Raw genomic sequence first — 25,671 nt, forward strand, 5'->3', positions numbered from 1 at the left:
CCTCATCAAAATAAAAAGCCTATGCAGAGCAAGGAAGAACAATCAGCAAAACTAAAAGGCAGCGACAGAATGGGAGAAGATATTTGCAAATGACATATTGGATAAAGGGTTAGTATCCAAAATCTATAAAGAACTTATCAAACTCAACACCCAAAAAAAACCCAAATAATCCAGTGAAGAAATCGGCAAAAGACATGAATACACACTTCTCCAAAGAAGACATCCAGATGGTCAACTGACACACGAAAACATGCTCAACATCACTCATCATCAGATTAATACGAATCGAAACCACAATGAGATACCACCTCACACCTGTCAGAATGGCTAACATGAACAACTCAGGCAACAACAGATGTTGGCGAGGATGTGGAGAAAGAGGAACCCTTCTGCATTGCTGGTGGGAATGCAAACTGGTGCAGCCACCCTGGAAAACAGTATGGAGGTTCCTCAGAACATTAAAAATAGAACTACCCTACGACCCAGCAATTGCCCTACTCGGTATTTACCCAAGGGATACAGGTGTGCTGTTTCAAAGGGGCACACACACACCCAATGTTTATAGCAGCACTATTGACAGTAGCCAAAGTATGGAAAGAGCCCAAATGTACATCAACAGATGAATGGATAAAGAAGATGTGGTATATATATATGTGTGTGTGTGTATATATATATATATATATATATATACATATATATATGAACATAAGGGAAGGGAAACATAAAAACAGGGAGGGAGACAAAAACATAAAAGACTCTTAAATATGGAGAACAAACAGAGAGTTACTGGAGGGGTTGTGGGAGGGAGGATGGACTAAATGGGTAAGGGGCATTAAGGAATCTACTCCCGAAATCATTGTTGCACCATATGCTAACTCAGATGTAAATTAAACAATAAATTTTAAAAATAAAAATAGTTTCAGGCCTACGAAAAAGATGTATGTATCTTTTTATGACATGATTCCTCATTCTCTCCTAAATACTCCAGTGCATACATGCCAAACCAAGGATATTTTGATACATTAGAGTCATATAACCCTCCCAATAGGATATCAGCATTGATAAAATGCAGCGCCAATGCACAAACACATTCAAACTTTACTTGATCCAGATTCAGGATCCTATCAGAGAACATATATTGCATTTAGTTATCAGATCTCTTCAGTCCCCTTCAATCTGGAATAGTTCTTTAGGCCTTCCCCCATCTTTCATGCCCTTGACTGTAAAGAGTACAGGCCTTTTGTTCTCTAGGATGACCCTCAATCTGGATGTGATGCTCCAAATAACCACATTCTTGCGAAGAATATGCACAAATGATACTGTGCATGCTTTACTTACCCATCATTATGTGTAACTTTCATCACCTGGGCAATTTGGCATCTGCCAGGTTTCTCCACAATAAAGTCACTATTTTTCCCTTTGTGTTTGATCTAGACTCAAGGTGGAATTATTCTGATAATTCACCAATATCCTGTTCTTCATCAAACCTTCACCCATCCACCAGCCATTAGCATTCATTGACTATTTCTGTTTTGATCTAATACCATTGTGATGGTGATTACCTAATCCCAACATTCCTTCTCCATTTTTTAGTTGGCATTCTACTTTAAAGAGCTTTCCCTCCATCCCTTTGTCAGAATTCCTTTACTTACTACTTTTATCAGTGTAGATTCATGGATTCTTATTTTATACTATATGTTATAATCCATTATTCCATTTTGCTGCTCAAATTATACAACATTTGGCAATCAAGGGCCCTTAGAAACTGGTTCCTGTACCTTTTTGATATGTCCCCATCATTTTGACTACTTCCTTGTTTTCTGACACAAAAGACATCTCTAAATTCATCTTATACTTTCCCTCCCTGATTCTAAAATTAGCCATTTCTCCAAGAGATACCTGATACCTTTTAGTCATGGATAGTATTTAGAAACCAAGATCTGGGCATTAAGTGTGCTCATTGTTACTAGGGTTTCACAGCTACAGAGTCCTCTCAGAAGAGAGCAGGAAATATATGAATATATATACATACATATAAACATATCTATACCTATTTCTTTACCTGTGCATAAATAATAACATATGCATACACACCAAGGCTTCTAATTCTAATTCCACATCTTAAGTTTCTTTCTAGACTTTCCCCTTTTATATTTGTAAGCTCTTCTCGGGGAGAAACCTGGCTTCCGTTTATTTGCTCTTTCAATTAATTTGCTTAACATAATCAATTTCTCAACCAGAGATGTCCACTTATCACATTTCCATTATTCCCTCCCCAGCCACATGTCCTCTGACTACAGGAAGGTCAGTATCCGCACAGCAGCTCTTGTCTTCACCACTCAATTCCCTGGATACTGGGCAAATGGATAAGAGACTGGAGGGAAGATTAACCTTCCCTTTAGAGAAGATTTAATTCATATGTTAATGCTTTATTACTTGACATTATAGATCAGTATTTCAAAGGTATATATGACCATTTTCAATATACTACCATATATACTATTTTATTTTTTTATGCCACAAATTTAAGAAAAAAATATAAGAACTATTTATTTCATAAATGCACATTTCTAAATCATATTTTCCCAAAGTAAGACAACTACGTTACACAAATAACTAGTCAAAATGTAGCCTAACAAACTTAAGAAATGCAGTGCAGAGCCTGCTTGAGATTCTCTTTTCCTCCCTCACCCTCAAAATAAATAAATAAAAACTTGAATGAAAGAAAGCAAGAAAAAGAAATACTTGTAATAGGGGCACCTGAGTGACTCAGCCAATAGAGCATGTGATTCTTGACCTTAGGGTCATGAGTTCAAGCCCCATGTTGTGCACAGAGCCTACTTTGCTAAAAAATTTTTTTACAAAAAGCCCAGTTTCTAATTTTGTGCTATAATACAATTTGCCATGAGCTAGTTCTAAAGCCACAAGACCAGGGGCACCTGGGTGGCTCAGTCAATTGAGCATCCAACTCCTGATTTCAGCTCAGGTCATGATCCCAGAGTCATGGGATTGAGCCCCCATGTCCAGCTCCATGCTGAGTATGGAGTCTGCTTAAGATTCTATCTCTCCCTCTGCCCCTCTCCCCTACTCGTGCTCTCACTCTATAAACAATTAACAATAAATAAACAAACAAGCAAGCCTGCCAGCCAGCCACAAGACCACACTCATACTGAAAGACACAAAGGGAATGGGGCGCCTGGGTGGCTCAGTCAGTTGAGCATCTGACTTCGGCTCAGGTCATGATTCCACTGTTCGTAGGTTCAAGCCCCGCATCTGGCTCTGTGCTGACAGCTCAGAGCCTGGAGTCTGCTTCGGATTCTGTGTCTCCCTCTCTCTCTGCCCTTCCCCACTCACTCTCTCAGAAATAAACAAAAAAAAAAAAAAAAAAAAAAAAAAAAAGGAGGGGGGAACAACTAGATATTCAGAGTGTCTATAATTAAGGAAAATTAACCTATTTGTTGTGTAACATACAGTACCACTTCAAGTTATCAAGAAAAAGTGTTTAGCTACTTCCAAACTATCATCAGTAGAGGGGGAAAAACTATTTAAAAGCAATTCAATCATGTAATAGTGCTTTATCAATAAACATGCTTACTGTACTTAACAAATGAGTGCTTTTCAAAATTGTACTATTTCACTTCCTCAGGCTCTTGCCTTCTCTAACCCCACCCTTTTCAGAGTACATTAACTAGCCCAAGGTCACATGGCTAACAAATGACAGAAGAAAAAAAAAATTAGGTCCTGCCATTCCTAACATACATCTGTTACTACTATCTCAAACACTCTACCTTAGATATTTATAAAAATACTAAGGTTAAAGTATGTATTAATCGTCATCTAACTCAACTACTCATCCAAGACTTAATTACTGTCTACATTTGTCACTACAAAATGTGCTCCACCCCAGACCTAACCAATCAGAAATCATTTTTCTTTACATGATCCCCAGGTGATTCTTGTGCACATTAGTGTCTGAAAAGCATTATTATATGACATACTTATCAAATAGTCACTGAGAAAGCAATGTCATGTGTTCTAAGCTAAAGCATGTTTGTGAATACAGAAACCGAACAGATACCTGTGAACTACTTCCTCAATTTAGATAGTTCAGGCCTGCATTATTCCTCCTAATCAAATCCCATCACTCACCCTTCAAGACCCATCATTTCCTGGGTGCCTGGCTGGCTTAGTTAGTAAAGCATGCAACCTTGATCTCAGAATTGTGAGTTCAGGCCCCCACAGTAAGCAGAGCTTACTTTAAAAAAAAAAAAAAAAAAAAGACCCATCTTTTCTTGAAAATCTTACCTGAAGGATCTGATATAAATTGACCTTTTTCCTCTACTAGCTGCAACTCTATTATATATTTTGGCATTTGATTATATTCAACTTAGTATAATATGTTTACCATCTTTAAAATATCATATTCTAAGTCTTGAGATTCTAGCAAGATTTTAAGTTCTCATGTACAAAAAAAATACTTCATTTCTTTTTAATTGCACACCATACCAGGGTAGGGGCTCAAGATTTCCCAAAGTTCATTCAGTAAATTATTAATAGGAATTATTAGGAAAAAAAAAGGAAGGTTCAGAATCAAGTAAGTTTGGAAATAATTAGGTTCAAGGTCTTCTGCTGTAGGACTTCTACGAGTCTTATTTAATATGTTAATATGCACTGTAAACCTCTAAATATGGAGGACAGTATATAACATTTCACAGACTTATTTGATGGAACTCTTTTTTCATGGAGCATCTACAGATCCTGAAGTTTTACAAACATACTCTGGGAATAAGTACTACACACTTATTGAATTACAGACATTAGTAAAATATCTGAAGTCTAGTCATTTTTTAAATAATTTGGGTACTACATAACTCTTTGAATATCAATTTAAATGAGTCCGTAGGTTTATTTGTTGGTCATTCTCTCATATTCTACTAGCTTTTTTCAGTTCTATTCAGGAAGGTCTCTCAAAGCGTTATCTGCACACTAACTGAATCAGAAATCACCTGATTCCTCATTAAAGAAATATAACCTGCTAAACTAGAATCTCTGGAGTTGGAATATTTTTAATGAGGGCCTCCAAATGATTCTTAGTATCCAAAGTTTGAGGACTTCTCCCATATAAAACAGTTTAAGTACATGAGGCACATCATTCTAACTGCTGCACTATTCTACTGTATTTTTCTTATCTTGGTAGGGTTTTAATTTTGACTTGCCTCTGTGACAGAAACCTCAGAATAAGTAACATTATAAAAAGCTCCTTCCCTCCAAAGAAATCTAGGGATTTAAGCAAAGCAAATAACCAAAATGTAAATACATACAAAATAATTACTTCACCATTTAATTAACTTCAAGCTTTGGGAAAGCTTTTACCTACAAACCTGATGATACTAACAGTTAACCTTTAATAAGATGATCATAATGCTCAACTTCAACTTTTTCATCTTCAAAGCATTTTACTAGTTAATTATAACCTAACCCTTTGAGGGAAGGCGTTGCCAGTTTCAGGACAAAGATACTTAAGAGAGATTATGCAATCTACCCACAGTCATTTAGCAATGTGTGTCGGAGTGATTACAATCCATGAGTAAGAAAGGCATCTCTGACTAAGGGAATAATTTCATTTAACAAACATTTATTGAGGACTCTACTGTGTACGTAAGACTTGGAGGACAATGGTAAAAAAAAGATTAAGACCCATTTGAACTCAATACAAAATCTACTGGGTTGACAGTCACAAGGATAATATATGGCATAATATAGTGAGGAACATGATTCAAAGATGAGAAAACTTCCAAGTGAAGTATAATAGTAAGTGCCAAATGCTACAAAAAATAAAAGTACAATGAAAAGATAAAGTTATTCCCACCTAAGTGGGAATTCTAACCCCAAGAAGAGTTAAATTTTTCCAGTTAGCAAAAATCATGTTCTCCTGGAGTCTGAGGCTCTTTAGTCGTGCTCATCAGCTACTACAAATACTTGCCACTATTCTACCACAAATCTTATAAAAGTAGGCAAAAGAATTTGAGAATAATAAAGCAGAGAACTTATGCTGCTCTACTTTTTAGGGAAGACTTCCTGCCCAAATCAGAATTTGTCAGAAATCTAGAACCTAGGATTTTAATGTAAAGACAAAAAGAATATATCCAAGTATAGCATTAAAAAAAAAAAAAAAAATGATGGAGCGCCTGGGTATTCAGTCGGTTAAACATCCAACTTCATTCAGCTCAGGTCATGATCTCACGGTTCATGGGTTCGAGCCCCACATCGGGCTCTGTGCTGACGGCTCAGAGCCTGAGCCTGCTTCAGATTCTGAGTCTTCATCTCTCTCCGTTCCTCCTCTGCTTGCACTCTGTCTTTCTCTCTCTCTCAAAATTAAACATTTAAAAAGAAAATTTAATAAAATTAAAAAAATGAGACAGTCAAGGAAGTAAGTGAATTAGCAGACCATGAGATTAATTCGAGTCTTGATGATGGCCTCGTGTAGAATTGTGAAAGCAGAAAATAAATTGATTCCAGAAAGTAGAGTAACTGAGAAATTAGTGACACCAGTATTCAAATAAACACAATGTAACTGCAGGTTAGTAAAAAGTGGTTATTTTTTTTTCAGTGAGCGTGGGGGGGAGCCGGGAGACAGATGTTAAAGGAAGAAGCATAATGCTGAACTCTAATTTCAAAAGTTAAGTTTAGAATTCTAGCCAGAAATCTAGGGAGAGGTGTATCAGGCTGTGGGAAATGCAGCTCTGAGACAGAGTGAGGTGAGGACTAGAGGATAGATATGAAATGGCAATAAAAGGATCATAGATAATATACAGAATGAAAAACAGAGGGCAGAAGTAAAACTCTTTAAAAAATGCCTATATTCGGGGCGCCTGGGTGGCTCAGTCGGTTGAACGTCTGACTTCGGCTCAGGTCATGATCTCACGGTTCGTGGGTTCAAGCCCTGCATCAGGCTCTGTGCTGACCGCTTGCTTAGAGCCTGGAGCCTGCTTCAGATTCTGTGTCTCCTTCTCTCTCTGCCCCTCCCGGTCATGCTTTGTCTCACTCTGTTTCTTAAAAATAAATAAATGTAAACTGTTAAAAAAAAAAAATGCCTATATTCAAGCAATGAGCAGACAGGATCTTGTACAAACTAGTGAAAAATATAGTCTTTTACTAAAACAGCTTGGGAGTGGGGGGGGGGGGGTGGGGGGACGGGGGGTAAGGCAAACTTGGGTGGCTAAGTCAGTTGAGCATCTGACTCCTGATTTCAGCTCAGGTCATGATCCCAGGGTCGTGGGATCAAGCCCCACATCCAGCTCCATTCTGAATGTGATGTCTGCTTGGGACTCTCCCTCTCTCTCTCTCTCTCTCTCTCTCTCTCTGCCCCTCTCCCCTGCTCAGGCTTTCTGTCTCTCTCTAAAAAAAAAAATAATAATAAAATAGAAATAAAAACACTGGGGAGTGGAAGTTTGTTCCGAAACAACTCAATGAGAGAAAAGCTGATAAAAAATGTGGGTTGGTAATTAGAAGGTCACTATAGGGGTACCTGGGTGGCTCAGTTGGTTAAGTGACTCTTGATTTCAGCTCAAGACATCATGATCTAATGGTCTGTGAGATGGAGCCTCACTTCCAGCTCTGCACTGACAATGCAGAACCTGCTTGGGATTCTCTCTTCCTCTCTGTTACCAAACACACATGTGCTCTCTCTCTCAAAATAAATAAACATGAAAAAAAAAAAGTTACTATAACTTCTAACAGGGCAACTTCTGTGAAATGCAGGGCGGAAATCGCTAGGTGAAGAACTGGGTACTTGGTGAGAAAGTACAGGGGATAACTATGAGCAACTCTCGTTAAGAAGTGCCACTGTGAAGAAAGAAGAGACAATAGTCTAAAGAGGTTACAAAGTCAAAGAAGTCAGGGAAGAATTTTATTTTATTTAAATGCCCCCTTTATTTTTTTTCTCATGTACATTCTACTCCCAACATGGGGCTTGAACCCATGACCCCAAGATCAAGAGTCACATGTTCTACCAACTAAGCCAGCCGGGTACCCCAAGAATTTTCTTTTGCTTTTCTTTTTTTAAAGTTTATTTATGTATTTTTGAGAGAGAGAGAGAGAGAAAGCATGAGTGAGGCAGGGACAGAGAGAGAGGGAAAGAGAGAATCCCAAGCAGGCTCCACACAGTCAGTGCAGAGCCTGATGTGGGGCTCAAACCCAGAAACCGTATGTTCTGAGATTATGACCTGGGCTGAAGTCAGATGTTTAACCAACTGAGCCTCCTAGGCACCCTAAGAATTTTATTTTTTAAACAGATAAGATGACTTGGGTGGCTCAGTCAGGTAAGCATCTAACTCTTGATCTCAGCTCAGGTCTTGATCTCAAGGTTCTTCAAGCCCCCACTTCCCCCACCCCCGCCACAACCTCCCCGCATTGGACTCCGAGCTGGGCATGAAGCCTACTTTAAAAGAAAGAAAAAAAAAAAGGATAAGATGACCTGGTTTCTTGTAAATAGAAGGACACATAGAAGAGAATAAAATAAAATTTTAAAGAGTAAGATGACTGATGAGAAAAAGATCCTCAAAGAGACAAAACATAAACAAAATAAGAACATTATCGCCCAGGTTAGATCAAAAAGTATATGAGTACAATCAATCTTTTCCAGTTTTCTTTGTAAGACAGTCTTTTTCCCTACCTTTTTAAAAAATAAGTACTCCTGCTTTCATGAGAAAGCTTAGAAGTGCGGTCAATTTCTTTTTCTTTCAGCAGTTACCATGACTGCAGAAAACAAAACTCACACTGCTATTTATTTGCTTAGGGCCAATATTATTCTACAAAGTCCTCAAACTTCAGGCACACAAAAGGTCCTACATTTTCCTCAAACATCCCAAAAGCAATGGCTTACTAGTTTAACATTTCTAAGCAAGAATGAATATGTGAAAGAATAGACAGACAAAATATATAGAAGTGAGCTGAGGAACTGTAAAAAGACAAAAACAATCTATTGTAAGTTTTAATGCATTTTTCTTCCTGGAAGATAATTTTCAATATGAAAATAATACATACTTTAAACGAGAGACATGGGTACAGAAAAATGCCACAAAATTTAAATACTGGACAGGACCAGTCTTATATTGCAGCACTACCACTGAATTAAAAACTACCATTTACCTCTTAAGATTATTTAGAAGAACCAGTGAGGTAGTAGAAGTAACAAATATTAAACCTACAGCCTGACAGTGGATACAGTCTAAAGTAAGGATACTTGCTTGGCTTTCTAGGATTAATATAATTCCATAAGCTTATTAAATTCCCTTTAGCGATTCATTCTTTTTCACAAACAAAATTTATTAAGCACCTGTTACTGTGTTAGATACTAAAGATACTTGATGATGAGATAATCTCTGCCCTTCAAGAAAGTTAAAGTAGGGGCACCTAGGTGGCTCAGTAGGTTAAGTGTCTGACTTCGGCTCAGGTCATGATCTCACAGTTTGTGAGTTCAAGCCCCATTTGGGGCCCTGTGCTGACAGCTCAGAGCCTGGAGCGTGCTTCGGATTCTGTGTCTCCCTCTCTTTCTGCCCCTCCCCTGCTCACGCTGTCTCTCTCTGCCTCAAAAATAAGCAAACACACAAAAAATTTAAAAAAAGAAAAGAAAGTTAAAGCCTAACTCCTCAAATTACCCAGTGAGAAGTATATAAGAAGAGTGCTGAGAGCATTGGGGAGTGGTGTGCATATTGATTTTAGCCTGTTTAGAGGACAATATGGAAAAACCTATAAAAATTTAAAATACATACACCTTTAACCAAGTAATTCCACTTCATAAAAAAAAAAAAAGTAATTTTCTGCTACATCTTTTATAATATTAAAAACATAGAGGGACACATGGGTGGCTCAATCCGTTGAGCCTGAGACCCCAGCTCAGGTCATGATCTCACGGTTTGTGAGTATGATCCCCACATCCAGCTCTCTGCTGTCAGTGCAGAGCCTGCTTTAGACCCTCTGTCTCCCTCTCTCTCTCTCTCTGCCACTCTCTCCACTCTCCACTTCTCCACTCTCTCTCTCTCTCAAAAATAAACAAACATTTTAAAAAATTTAAAAAAACAAAAAAAATTGAGATAATTTGTGTACTAATAGGGAACAGCTACAGAAGTGATGGTATAATAACACAACAAAATAGAAAATTATCAAGAAGAACTAATATGCAAGAATATACACAATACATAGTTTACTATCATAAATAGCATATAGATTATAATTCCATATATGTAAAATATACATATATAAGTTACCCATAAATACATATGCAATGGTCTGGAAAGATGTACACAAACTTTAACAGTGGTTATTCCTAGGAAAAACAAACTGTAGGAATTAGGGAACAGGGGAAGGTCTTTTATTTTTTTTCCTGTGTACTTCCATATTGTTTGAAATATTTATTTTATAATTTTTTATTTCATATTTTTTAAAGTATTTTTTTTTTTAAATTTTTTTTTTTTAACGTTTTTTTTTATTTATTTTTGAGACAGAGAGAGACAGAGCATGAACGGGGGAGGGGCAGAGAGAGAGGGAGACACAGAATCGGAAGCAGGCTCCAGGCTCTGAGCCATCAGCCCAGAGCCCGACGCGGGGCTCGAACTCACGGACCGCGAGATCGTGACCTGAGCTGAAGTCGGCCGCTTAACCGACTGAGCCACCCAGGCGCCCCTTAAAGTATTTTTTTTTATTTTTTTTTTTTAATGTTTATTTTTGAGACAGAGAGAGACGGAGCATGAATGGGGAAGGAGCAGAGAGAGAGGGGGACGCAGAATCGGAAGCAGGCTCCAGGCTCTGAGCCATCAGCCCAGAGCCTGACGCGGGGCTCAAACTCACGAACCGTGAGATAGTGACCTTAGCCGAAGTCGGACGCTCAACCGACTGAGCCACCCAGGCACCCCTTCATATATTTTAATACAAATAAAATATTTTGCCAAAGATCCAAGGTCATGCGTCTTGTGTACCCTTTATGTTCAGTTGTCTATCTGGTAGACAGTGTTACCCAATTAAAGATATCAAAGAATTTTTTAAAATTTCCTGGGGTGCCTGCCTGGTTCAGTCAGAAATGCATGCGACTCTTGAGCTCAGGGTCATGAGTTCAAGCCCCAAGTTGGATGCATAGATTACAAAAAAAAAAATACCCATTTTCAGTTGAAATGCTGCTTCTGAATAATTAACTGCATGCCCTTAAGCAACTATCACTTCCCCTCAATTCTTCCATCTAATAAATTTGGAGGCTGAATAAGAATAGTAAAAACTAAAAAATTAAAATTAAATTAAAATTCTAAATTTTAGGGGCGCCTGGGTGACTCAGTCGATTTAGCATCCGACTTCGGCTCAGGTCATGAACTCGCAGATTGTGAGTTCAAGCCCCGCATCAGGCTCTGTGCTGACAGCTCAGAGCCTGGAGCCTGCTCTGGATTCTGTGTCTCCCTCTCTCTCTGTCCTCCTCCCCCACTTGCACTCTCTGTGTGTGTGTCTCTCTCTCAAAAATAAATAAAGATTAAAAAAATAAATTAAAAAAATTCTAAATTTTAAAGTATTTTCAAATTTTTAACATAGAATCCACCCACCAGTTCATGAATTTGTGCCGCCATCTGATCTGTGCACACCTGTTGATGAAGCTTCACCTGTTTCTATACATACATTTAAAACTTCTATAAGGTGTCATTCATTAAAAAGGAAGTATAGCTCTGCAATGGGGTTTGGTTTTTCAAAAGTAGCTTTCCCTTAACTTGCACAATCATGTACACAACCACAACACTCATCCAAAGTGTGAGTATTCAAGTATGCTCTGGTTAAAGGGTGTTAATAAGTTGTAAAGGAAATGAATTTTTATCAAGCAACTTCAAGGCTTTATCCCAACAAATGGGCCACTTTACACACAGGCAACAAGAGTCAGGTGAAAGAAGCACCAAATAACTCAAGTAACCGTCAGTTTCTTGTTTAGTCAAGTAACTGTCAGTAAATTTCTCCAGCATACCATCAAAAGTGCTTAAAAATAGTTTAATTATCAATTTAGGAATAAAATTTTTCTAGGTGTCAACATCTGAATATTATGAGTTCCATAAGGAATGAAAAGGGAGAGCAGTAATATTTTTTTAAGTTTATTTATTTATTTTGAGAGAGAGAGTGAGCACATGTGAGGAAGGGAGGGACAGAGTGAGAGGAAGACAGAGAATCCCAAGCAGGCTCCACACTGTCAGCACAGAGCCCCACATGGGGCTCAAACCCACAAACCGTGAGATCATGACCTAAGCTGAAACCGAGAGTCAGACACAACTAACTGAGCCACCCAGATGCCCCAAGAGATTAGTATTATTGGAAGAAACGATCATTTTAAATTATCATTAGAAATGATAAATTGGGGGGCTCAGAAGAGCATGAACTCATGATCTTGGGGTCATGAGTTGGAGCCCCACATTGGGTGTAGAGATTACTTAAAAATAAATAAACTAATTAAAATAAAATAAAATGACATGATAAACTGGCCTCAAACTAAAAAACATGAAAAACCACAAACTAAAAGAGCGAAGATTGCCAAAAAAGGGTAAAGGAAAAACCCAAGCCTAAAATTAGCAAAATGTATGAACAAAGACCTAAAAACAAAAAACAAAAAAAAAACCCTATAAGCTTCAAAAGAGAAAGAATACCTACAAAAGAAAAAGAATCGGACCAACATCAAACTTCAAAAGTAACACTAGATACAAGATGACAATAAAGTCATATTCTTTAAGTATTAGACCTACAATTTTACATCCAGCCAATTTTATTTAAATGAAAGAACATAATGAAAACATTTTCAGCCATGTAATGCCTCAGAAAGTTTGTTACAAAAAGTCCCAAACTGAAAATATTCTTGGAGGAAATATTCACAAAAAAGAAAAATAAAGAATAATATGAGACACAAAAAGTAAGATCATCAGGGGCGCCTGAATGGCTCAGTCGGTTAAGTGACCAATTCTTGATCTTAGCTCAGGTCTTGATCTCAGGGTCATGAGTTCAAGCCCCGCACTGGACTCCACACTGGGTGAAGAGACTATTTTAAAAATCAGGAAAAAAAAAAAGGTAATCATATCGGTACTTGAGAAAAATTTATTGTTACTGGAAAAAAAATTCCAAATTAAAGAAAAAGACAAAGTACTTATATCCATAAAAATATCAGAACTAAAATTCTAGACAATACAGCATAGGAAGGAAGGTGGAACATTATAAGAGAATGTTAAATAGTATGTGGCTTTAAAGAAAAAAAAACAGAAGTCAACAAACAGAAATTTAGGTCTTATGAGCAATTAAGCGCGCACACACACACACACACACACACAGAATATTTAATTTTAAAATAATCAGAAGAGATGGGGCACCTGTGAGGCTTAGTTGGTTTAATTCTCCTCAGGTCACCATCTTGATTTTGCCTCAGGTCATGATCTCATGGGCTGACAGTGCAGAGACCGCTTGGGATTCCCTTTCTCTTTGCCCCTCCATTCCTCCCACTCTCTCTCTCAAAACTCAGTAACATTTTAGATAGATAGATAGATAGATAGATAGATAGATAGATAGACAGATAAAATCATCAGAAGAGGGGCACCTGGATGGTTCAGTCAGTGGAGCATGCAACCCTTGATCTTGAGGTCGTGAGCTCAAGCCCCAAGTTGGTGCAGAGCTTACTTAAAATATATCTATGGATATATGTAGATATGTATAGATATAGGGGATGCCTGGGTGGCTCAGTTGGTTAGGCGTCCGACTTTGGCTCAGGTTATGATCCCACAGTTTGTGGGTTCAAGCCCTGCATGGGTTCTGCAATGGCAGTGCAGAGCCTGCTTGGGATTGATATTCTCTCTCCCTCCCTCCCTCTCCCTTCCTCCCTCTGTGCCCCTACCCCACTTGCATTCTCTCTAAAAAAACTTTAAAAATTAAATAAATAAATACACACACACACACACACACACACACACATATATATACACACACACACACACACAGGGGTAGCTAGGTGGCACAGTCAGTTGGGCGTTTGACTCTTGGGTTTCGGGTCAGGTCATGGTCTTGCAGCTCATGGGTTGGGCCCTACATCTGGCTCCACATTGCCAGTGAGGAGCCTGCTTAGGATTCTCTGTCTCAAAATAAAAAAACTTTACATATACATACACATATTTGTATACCTATGTATATGCACACAGATACATACATACGTATGTATACACATATGTATACACACGCATACATATATACATCAGGATTTGAACAAAAACTTAGGTAGAATCTTAATATGGAACAAGAGATTTAAGTATCTAAATAATCAATAAATCCACACTATAATGTTTCCCATCTCCTAATGTTTTCCATCATATATATTTTTCTACACCAAATACAAAATATGCATTTTTCTTAAGGAAATAACACCAAAACTGACAGTGTATTAGGTCACAAGAAAAAGCATCTAATTCCATACTAGGTTATGTGAGTAATGTTCCTTGCTCTTGGATTTATTATAAAGGTGTCAATTCTCTGTAAATTAATCTTGGAATTCAAATAATTTCCTAATTAAAATTCTAGCTGGATCTTTTGAGGAATTCCAATCTTAACTGGAAATGTTTATGAAAAGAATGAAGATCCTTGAAAATTTAAGTTAACTTTGAAAATAACAAAGAGAAGGAACTTGTCTTTTAGAATATTAAGATATATTCCTAAACTAGTCCTAAAAACAGTATGGTACTGACACCAGAACAGGCCAACAAAAATATGAGAGCAGAACATATACAGGAACTTAGCATACAGCACTATATTAGCAAGATAGCATATTAGCAATAAAGCAATATAGATATTAGCAAGTAGCACTATAAACAATAGGTTATAAATCAAAGATCTAAATAGGAAAAATCAAGCATGTGAAAAGAATCATAATTTAAACAGTATCCCTCACTACGACACAAAGAAGGTTAAAAGCTACCGATCACTGATACTTTTGGAAAACAAGAAAAGTTAACTTTAGTAGAAAGCAGAAAAACGGGCAAAAAATATTAACAGCATGAGGAGGTTAACCACAGCATATAACAAAAAGACTGCACTGCACAACTCCGGGGGGGTACCCTTCACATAGACTGTAGTGTGAATGGTGCCTTCTTGACTTTTTGCAATATGGCAGCCCTATTAACAGTGAACCAAAGAGGCAAAACTTCTTGCCCATAATGCACTTACATTTTAATGTGGTAGGTGTGTCATAAACATGGATTGATTAAATGCAAAAACAAAGGAGTAAGCAAGTCCCACTACCAAAAGTCAGATTGAATGATCTCCAAGTTCTTATCTCACAAGATCAGAGAGCATATCATTTTATGGTTATGTGAAGCACCCCTGGCTCAAAGATCCTAATTTGGGTCCTAGAATACAAACACTAATAATGCTAAATGTGTTTCATTCACTAGTATGTATCATCATTTATAGATATGCCATATAATGTCTCTTCAAGAGGTTTTAAAACATGAAACATTTTTTCAAAGGGAAAACATGTACCTCCAAAATAGATTCTCAGAGCATGAAAGAAAATGTATGGGCCGCCTGGGTGGCTCAGTCGTTTGAGCATTCAACTTTGGCTCAGGTCAAGATCTCATGGTTTGCGAGTTCAAGACCGACGGTGGGCTCCGTGCTGACAGCGTAGAGCCTGCTTGGGATTCTCTCTCTCTCCCTCTCTCTGCCCCTCACTTGCTCTCATGCCTGCGCACTTTCTCTCTCTCAAAAGTAAGTAAACGTTTTTTTAACAAAGAAAAAAATGTACACACTGATAAATATTGCCAAGCGGAAGGGAAAGATGGCAGCCCAAGTACACCTCTAATGCAGACCACCACAATGCCCTAGACTTACTCCACAGGGATTTTTTTCTCCAAGTCATCTTTACAATATTGCAAAATGATCTCTGAACAACATGTCTGCTCCTCTTCCTACAACCACTCCCTGAAATCAGGTAGCAAACAATCACTGAAAATCGCTATCCTGTATTTCACATCCCTACAGGCTACTGTTCCCACTTTCAGTCCCAATACAATCCTAGGCACAACTCCAGATAGTCTAGTAAAAATCTGTCTATACACAGTATATAGAGTATTTCCTGACTGTACAATAGCTGCCTTCTTTCCTTTTCAGATATTTGTGGAAACTACTGCTTGCACAGCAACAAAAAGTAGTGATAAATACAGATGTGATAGTAAAATATACAAGCAGAGAAGAAAGAACTAAATTTAAATATTAAATCTACTTATTATCTACTTATTATCACTTACTACCTATTTGATCTTCTAGTCTAGAGTCTAGAGGAAAATTTTCTTGTTTTTATGTATGGTAAGCAAACATTCAATGTATGATTTTTCCCCTTTGTACGTTCATACAACTGTTTATCCAAAAATCCCAAATCCCTTTTACTCAATAACTCACTTTTCACAAAATCCTTCCCTAGCAGGAAGGCATAACAAATATACTCCCAATATAAGACCAAAACCCCAAATATCAACAAATCAACCCAGCTGAAGTCGCTGGTCTGGTCCTTAGTTCTTCTAACAAGTAGTAATCCTATCACCTGTCCAGCTGGTTTCCAGAGGCTAGAGGTTTATCTATAATTAGGTATTTAAGAGACAAGCACTCAAGGATCTATCAAAGAATGGTCACAAAGACTACCTGCCACGGAAAAGAGCTTAAGAAATTAACATCCTTCACTTCTACAGGTGTTGTAAATTTCATCTAGGACCTTAAAAACTGCAAGTTTGGGTACCTAGGTGGCTCACTGGATTGAGCGGTAGTTAGACTTTAGCTCAGGTCATGAGCTCACAGTTCATGGGTTCCAGCCCCATGTCCGGCTTTGCACTGGCAGCACGAAGCCTGCTCCAGATTCTCTGTCTCCCTCTCTCTCTGCCCCTACCCCACTTGGCTTTCTCTCTCAAAAATAAATAAACATTTAAAAAAAAATTTTTTTAACTGCAAGTTTGAATATCTGGACTACAGAAATGATCAGTAATTGATTTGTTTTAAGTTGCATTTTCAATTGGTTACCACAGATAATCCTATGAACTCCACAGCTACCTTGGTTCAAAGCTGTGAAGGGATATTGTTTACCACATTACTCAAGATACACACACATATGTATACGTATGTGTATTACATTTCCATAATACATATAAGGAAAAACTTGCTCTACTCTGAAGGACTTGTATTTTTCCCTACTTATCTCAGAGTCCTATAAGTTATTACATTTTACTCTCAGACTTCTTTTCTGTGTTTAACCATCAACTTCAGCCACTCTGTTGTAGTATATCGGTAAATGCACGAGTGTTGGAAAAGAATAAGTACAGGGTGATAAAGGAGCATACTACAGAAGGACCCAAGGATTTTTTTTTAATGAAATTACGATAAAGCAAACTTACCTATAAAGTTACTCAAAATATTTATTTTGACCCTCTCAACTAAGATGTGGACTCAAAGAATACTATAAAACCTTCTCAAAAAGCACAAAAAGCTAGTGATGAAGCCAAAAGCAAACAAGCCTAATAGAAAAAAGAGTTGAAATATTGTTCAAAACTGCTTTCCAATTCTGTGAATACAATTATTAGTTCGCTGAGAGGAACTCTTTGATGGAGCAAACAAAGGCTAATTACCGATCATCAGATTAACTGACCTAAAAGAGGTCAAACTTTAAATATACTAAACAAACAAAAGAAGCCAGGAACGAGAGTAATTATAACTCACTACAGAGCAGAAGTCAGCTTGACATTTAAAAAGTGTGGGTTCAAGAAAATCCTTCCAATAACCTACTTGGGAGAAAGGCAAACTATACGCACAGCTCAGGTCCTATGGCTTTTTAAAGCAAATGAAATATGTAGACACGGCCCATGAAATCTAAAAAAGAGGGACGCCTGGGTGGTTTAGTCAGTTGAGGGTCCAATATTGATTTTGGCTCGGGTCATGATCCTAGGGTCGTAGGATTGAGCCCACATCAAGGCTCTACACTGAGCATGAAACTGCTTGGGATTCTCTCTCCCTCTGCCCCTCTCCCCTGCTTGTGCTCTCTCTCTAGAAAGAAAGGAAGAAAGAACTGAAAGAAAGAAAGAAGGAAAGAAAGAAAACAAAGAAAGAAAGAAAGAAAAAAGAAGAAAGAAAGAAAGAAAGAAAGAAAGAAAAGAATCCTGGGGGGCAGAAAGAGGGAAGATCAGCATCAAGCGTAAAGAACACACAAAAGCAGAAAAAGAACCTCCTCAATTATGTATCTTATAAAGAATACATCATTTCTTCCTACCAAAATAAAAAGAGTCTCCTAAAGCAACAGCATGAACAACCCCATTTTCCATCAAGTCTTCACAGATGCCAGCAAATATCTAAAACTCCAGACAGAGAGAGAGTACCCTTAAATACACTGGAAAGAGTACTAAATTCTTATAATTCATAAAACCAACTTGAGAGGAAGAGTTTACCAGACCCAAATCAACCCATTTTAGAAATATACAGCAACGAAAAATACACAAATTTCTTCATAAATATACAGTCCATAAGCTTAACAAATTCAGAATTATAACTTTCCTCTTTTAAAGGATCAATCACAATATATGATTAGAAAATCCTTTACATTTCTCAGAGAAAGCCATTAGAGCATTCTATCACCTACTACAGCCAGAAGACAAGTCTTAAAACTGAAAAACAAACATTTTAAAGTAAATCTTCATTAGCGTATTATTTATGACCTTTTAAAACATTCTAAAAGGATCCCTGAAACAAAGTTTCATCAGCCTCCTTCTAGAAAAAGCTCTAATATCTTTCATTCCTCCAGCAATTTAAAAGCTACCAAATGTTCATTTCTACATTAGATTATTGATTCCTTGCCTTTTAACATCTCCATAACAGCTGCTTGACAAATTACTTCACCTTATTCTTCAGGGGATAAGGACAGCATGCTATGCATGAATTCCAAAATGGGACCACAAACTGATCAGTGACAGATGAGCTAATTGCTTCAGATGAATTAGACACTGCTCTAATAGACTGGGCATTCATACCATTATACTACAATTAAATAGTACACTAAACATTTTATTTGAACTTAGGTATAGAGAACAGACCTTTCTTAAATTTACTTTTATTTTAAAATAACTGTTAGCTTCAAAAAGTCAGTAAGTCTGTACACGTTTGGAATAATCTCTACAAAAAGCCAAGTTTTCAGAAAAATTATTCTAGTTTGCACAACTTTAAGATCTAGCTTTCATATTTTAACCTAAGAGATCTGTTAACCCCAAAACAGTCTACTAACAAGACAGTTTTCAAAACATTTTTATCTTAGCAAAATAAAAGCCGAATATATTTTCAAAGATACAATAAATACATTTTGGTAAAATATATCTGTTGTATTTGCCTCGATTCATTCCGATCAGTGTCAGAACAGTATGACACACAGAGAAAAAGCACACACAAACCATAATCTTGTAGACCCCATAGAAAATAAAATATTGCTTCCCTCCCACAAGAATAACAAAATGGTGTGGGTTTAAAGGAGCATTTTAAATGAATAGCAATTCCCAGCCAAATTACTCTTGGTTAAATTACCCTCTTGCTAGACAGAAGCAATACTCTTTTCTGAATTCATAACCAATCTTGTAACACAAACTTATCAATTCCCTTAAAGTGCTAAAACAAGTGCTTAGCTTAGAGTTTTATACTATAATGAAATCTCAAGATCTTTCAACCACTTTTTAAAAAACCTAAATCACCAGCCTTCTTCAAATGTGTTGGCAACAGTGTGACAACGATGGTGTTAATTCACCTTCTAATCAACTATTCCCATAACAAAAACGCACACATCCAAGAAACCATACAATTTGGAAACAGTGTCTACTCTCCAAAACATTCGACATGCCCCTTTTGTGACTTGAAAGCTCTACCAGGTCCCTACTAGAACCTGGGTTAGCTAGCTGGCTGATTCTCCAGCTACAAAATCATGCTCGATCTCTCCTGCCTGGAGAGGCGATAGCGTTGATTTTGTTTTTAAAGTTGGTGTCAGAGCCGCTACAAACTTTTTTCAGCATCCCTGCCTGGCTGCCAACTGGAGCTCTCCGTTCACTTCCTCACCAACTTGAACCACCCCCAAACAGTTTGAGAGTAAGCTGGAGTTAGACACCGGCAGGAGCTGACACACTTACGAGAAGGGTTTGACACCGCAGAAAACTTTCACTTCTCTTCTCCCAGCCCTTCCACCCGGGGACTCCGGCCTTTCGCTCTTGCTCCCCTAGAATTCCCCTCTAAGGCAGGGCAAGGACACGGAAACCAGACTGTTCCAATGTCCCCGAAAAGACACCCCCCCCCCCCAGACCCCAGTCCTGTTCTTCACACAAAAGAGCCAGAGCAGCAAAGCTATCGCAGCCCTACCTAGCTGGGTACCATCCTTCACCGCACCCGCAGACCCGGTCCCCAGCCGCCCAAGCGGTCTCCACTGGAGGCTTCCTGCCGTAACCCGGCCAGACAAAGCCCCGGCGGCCGGGCCGGCACTCGGAAGCCTCCGGACTCGGGCCGCCGCGCTCTTACCCGGGCCTCTTCCAGAGCGACGCCGGCACCACCGCTTCCCCCGGCCTTGGCGCCGGGGCAGCTGGCAGCGCGGGTCTTGGAGGAGCGGGTCCGAGAGGAGATGAAATGGCTGCTGCCTCCGGTCGCCCCAGGCTCTGCTCCGGCCCCAGGCCCAGGCCCAGGCCCAGGCGACTTGGACCCGAGAAGACGCAGAGAGCTCTTCCGGGTGTTCACCATGGTCCAGCCAGGAGGACGGGGTCCACACAGCGCCCGCCGCGCCTGGGAGAGCCGAGGAAGGCCGGCCCGCCGGCCGGGCAGTCAGGGCCAGTGAAGCCGGGCCGGGAGAGACGAGCCGACCCGGACTCTGCGGAGCGCAGACGAGGACAGGCGAGAGTAGGGCAGACGAATGGAAGTAGGCGTGAGAAGGCAGAAAGCGGGAGGCGGGAGCGATACTCCAGGCCGACAGCTCAGACCCTCCACCGGCTTCGCCCTCCTCAGCGGGAGCCGAGCGGAGCCGCCATTTCTGCCCCTTTCTCTCTCGTTCTCGCTCTCGAGCTCCGTGCGTCAGGGATCCAGCGCCGCAGGGCCGACGAGACCGCTTCCGGCCGTGGCCGCTGCGGGGCGCTGCAGGGTCGGCCAGCCCTTCTCCTGTCCGCTCCCCCTCCTCTCCCTCCGCCCCTCCAGCAGGCCCCGCCCAGCGGCGCGGCGTCAGCGCTCGGCGGCGGCGGGGGCGAAGGGGGCAAGGGACGCTCTGGGCTATGTGAGCTCTATGGTTCATAGGTCTGGCCCCGAGCCTAGGAGGGGGATGGGAATAACCAGGAACGGCGCGGAACGAGCTAGAGCGCTGGAGTTGACCCTGGGACTCTCACGCCCTGCGAGGCCCGAATACCCTAGTATCTCCACCATCGCTCCAGGTGGCTTGGATACAGCCAGGAACGACCGGCAAAGGCGGGGGGATACGCGGGGACAGGGGAGGACGAGGGCGCGGTGACCTGAGTTGGAATCCCAGAGGTACCCGAGGCAGGACACCGAACTTGAGTCGCACTTTTCGTGCCTGTGAAAATGAGACTATGGTAAATTAGATCTGTGCGGCTTCTGGCACATGGTAAGTTGAAGAAAGAACAAACGCTAGACCGCTGTGTCTTTAAACAAAGCAAGAAAGGGTTGTTTTCTATAACCTTTGCCAGATGTAAGGCGGAGTCACAAAGAATGAATTCTTTCACGTAGGAGTCTCCTTTATCACTGCGGGCCCCCGCCCGCGGAAGAATTAATACAAAAAGCTGAACACAAAATATTAAATTTGTGATTTAACTTTCAAGAATTAAGAGAATATGAAAAGCTCTCCAGTAAAAGAGAAATTATGTTAATTTCACCAAATGCTTGGTACATTAGCGATAGAGAGCGAACTATTCATTGGGTAAAAGGTTCTTCCTGTTTGCTGCACTAAGAAAAATTGAAGGCTCAAGAAACGTCCTGTAAAAATATCCAAGCTGTATCAAAATTAGAGCATTCTAGCCACCCAAGCTACCAATCATTCGACAAAACTGCGTACAGCACTGAGAATGGAGGTCATTTTTCTGTTTGGAAAAATGTATGGATTCCAGGAAAGCAGGCAAAACCCGCTTGCATTTAAATGGCAACACATCACCCACCACTTAAACACATCACCACACCACCCACCCGGACTTTTGGGTGTGGAAACCTCATAATGGAAGTAGACCTGGTTCTCCTGAATCAGTTAGCTGTGAATGAGATCACTGAAGAGAATAAACAGTTTTCCTACAGACAGAGGCTGGTTTTCAGATGTATATGAAGCGTCCTGAAGAGGTGTATAACATGCAAATTAGGATATAAAGGGTTTGTGTGCTTTCCTCCTTTGTTTTCTGTGTTTGTTTTTGTAGTCCTAAATTAAGACAGTCAAGTTATTATGACTTGGGTCATTATAACTAACAAGAACAAAAGGCAAGCTGAGTGTAAAACACTGAGCTAAGTGGGACATAGATCCTCAGGCACTAGTAAATGCCTAAGAACAAAGGCAGGGGAAAAACAAATGGTTAACTGATAAAAATCACAGTCTTGTAGGATGTGAAACCCCACTACAGTTTGTAGCTGTCTTAATGATTGACAAGAAAAACACAATCTTGGGGGCCCGTGGCTGGCTCACTGGGAGAAACATGCAACTTTGATCTCAGGGTCATGAGTTTGAGCCCCACATAGGGTATAGAGATTAACTAAATAAATAAAACTTTAAAAAAAGAGAAAAAGACAATCTTAATAGACCTCCAGGAACCTATAAACTCAATTTCCTGGGGCCCTAAGGTCACCTTCACCTCTATAGGTTAGACAACCCTATATAATCAGTCATTCCCTGCAATCGCAGTGCAGCTCTCTGCCCAAGGGTCCTGTCCCTGTGCTATAATAAAAATGCCTTTTTGCACCATAAAATGTCTCAAGAATTCTTTCTTGACCATTGGGCTTGACAATCCTGCATCAATAACCTGCATAATTTACTATCCACAAATGTTTACTCTAAACCCAACTGGTATTTGGTACTCTGCCAGGCCAGGAAGGAGGGAAATTTTTTTAAATACAACACATAGTACTTACAAGAGAGATGGAGACTGGCAAGAAACTAGCAAGGTTCGATACAGTGTGATAAAGAATGAGGCACAGACCTCTAACTCAAACAGGGATTTAGGGAAAGCCCTGAGATTTCATCTTGAAGCACAAAATGGAATAAGGGAACATTATGGATAAAAGAAAAGAAGGTTTGAAGAAGAAAGAGTTGTTTTCTGCAGTATGAGCCAGAGAAAATAAATCGATAAAAATCTGTTTTTAAACTTGGCTTAAAATTACATGAGCTATGGGGTTTCCTGGGTTGCTGAGTCAGTTAAGTGTCCAACTCTTGATTTCAGCTCAGGTCACGATCTCACAGTGGTGAGATCAGGGTCCAGCATCAGGCTCAGTGCTAGGTATGGAGTCTGCTTAAGAGTCTCTCCTTCCTTCTACCCCCTCCCCCCACTTCTGTGCTTGCACAGAAGCACAGTCTCTCTCTCTCTCTCTCTCACTCTCTTTCAGCTCTCTTTCTCTCCCCCCTCCACTCCCTCTCAAAAAAGGCTGGGGGGGGGGGGTGGTGCAGGGGGTACCTGGGTGGCTCAATCAGTTAAGCACCAAACTCTTGGTCTCAGCCTTTGGGTCATGATCTCACAGTTCATGAGATCCAGCCCCAAGTCAGGCTCTACACTGATAGCACCGAGCCTGCTTGGGATTCTCTCTCTCTCTCTGTCTCTCTGTCTCTCTCTCTCTCTACCCTTCCCCCACTCTCTCTCTCAAAATAAATAAACATTTTTTTTTTTTAATATATGAGCTGGCAAGATACCAAAAAATGCTTAGACCAAAAACAAAGTCACTGCAGGAACCCAGACCAGTAATGTATTTTCAATGCATTTGCTCAACCACAGTGAACTTGACCTTCTATGTTCTGTCTTCAGGAGATAGAAAAGACAAGACAAAGCCCAGGACCTGCTCAAGTTACAGTCTGACACAATCACCCTGCAAAATCCTGGTAAAAAAGGATACATCTAAGGGTAAATTAAAAATAAACCTGCCAGGGGTGCCTGGGTGGCTCAGTCAGTTGAGTGTCTGACTTTGGCTCAGGTCATGATCTCATAGTTTGTGAGGTTTGTAAGTTCGAGCCCCGCATCTGGCTCGCTGCTGTCAGTGCAGAGCCTGCTTTGGATCCTCTGTCCCCATCTCTCTCTGCCCCTCCTTGCTTGTGCTCTCTCCCTCTTAAAATAAAGAAACATTTAAAGAAGAAAGAAAGAGGGGCGCCTGGGTGGCTCAGTCGGTTAAGTGGCCGACTTCGGCTCAGGTCATGATCTCTCAGTCCGTGAGTTCGAGCCCCGCGTCGGGCTCTGTGCTGATAGCTTGGAGCCTGTTTCAGATTCTGTGTCTCCCTCTCTCTGACCCTCCCCCATTCATGCTCTGTCTCTCTCTGTCTCAAAAATAAATAAACATTAAAAAAAATTTTTTTTAAATAAAAAGAATAAAAAATAAAATAAAAAAAGAAAGAAACAAAGAAAGAAAGAAACCTGCCAACCTTCCTTCCCATCATTCATCCCCAGGAAACTGCAAGGAAAACTGACTTTCCTAACATCTACACCAAGAATGAGGGGCAAAGGCACCTGGATGGTTCAGTTGGTTAAGCATCTGATTCTTGATTTCCTGCTCAGGTCTTGCTCTCATAGTTTGTGGGATCAAGCCCTGCATCCCGTTCTGTGCTGACAGCTGGGAGCCTGGAACCTGCCCCACACTCTGTGTCTCCCTCTCTCTGCCCCTCCACCACTTGTGCTCTGTCTCTCTCTTTCTCTCCTTCAAAAATAAACATTACAAAATAAGTAAAATAAAATAAAATAAAATAAAATAAAATAAAATTTTGTGGCACCTGGGTGACTCAGTCTGTGAGTGGCCGACTCTTGACTTCAGCTCAGGTCATGATCCCAGGGTCGTGACATGGAGCACCACATCAGGCTCTGTGCTGAGCATGGTGCCTGTTTGGGATTCTCTCTCTCCCTCTACCCCTCTCTCCCACCCATGCTCTGTCTCTCTCTAAAAAAAAAATTTAAATAAAATTTATATGGAGGTGTGCCTGGTTGGTTCAGCAGGTAGAGCATGCAACTCTCAATCTCAAGGTCATGAGTTCAAGCCCCATATTGGACAAGGAGCCTAATTAATTAATTAAAAATAAAATTTATATTGAGATACAAAGAACCCAGAGTCTCTCACACACTCACACACACACACACACACACACAAACACACACACAGTCACCTAAGCAATCAGGAAAAAAATAAAAGTGGAGAAATTTACACTACCTCATTTCAAGTCTTACTACTAAGTTTTAATAATCAAGGCAGCATAAGTATATAGTCATACAGCTGAATGGCAAAGAATAGAAGGTCCAGAAAGAGACACAAACGGTCAACTGATTTTTGTCAACTGGCCAAGGAGATTAATAGGGAAAGGATATTCTTCTCAATAAATGATGCTAGAACAACTATATATCCCTAAGCAAAAAAAAATAAACCTTGACTATTACTTCATGCTAATTAAAAAGATTAACT

General features: G+C 39.9%; 1 protein-coding gene across 2 annotated transcripts in view; it reads right to left on the reverse strand.

Moving 5' to 3' along the window:
• ATAD2B (ATPase family AAA domain containing 2B) overlaps positions 1-20,904 on the reverse strand; it is a 165,116-nt gene extending 144,212 nt beyond the window's left edge. For both annotated transcript variants that reach the window (XM_078444933.2, XM_078444932.2), the window contains exon 1: positions 20,569-20,904. In XM_078444933.2, coding sequence (XP_078301059.1) covers positions 20,569-20,784 — 216 coding nt within the window. In that variant the 5' untranslated portion in view covers positions 20,785-20,904. The remainder of the gene's footprint in view (positions 1-20,568) is intronic.
• Between the last annotated feature and the right edge of the window lie 4,767 nt (positions 20,905-25,671).

Source organism: Panthera onca, chromosome A3 (assembly GCF_046562875.1).
Source record: "Panthera onca isolate mPanOnc1 chromosome A3, mPanOnc1 haplotype 2, whole genome shotgun sequence".
Classification (NCBI taxonomy): Eukaryota; Metazoa; Chordata; class Mammalia; order Carnivora; family Felidae; genus Panthera; species Panthera onca.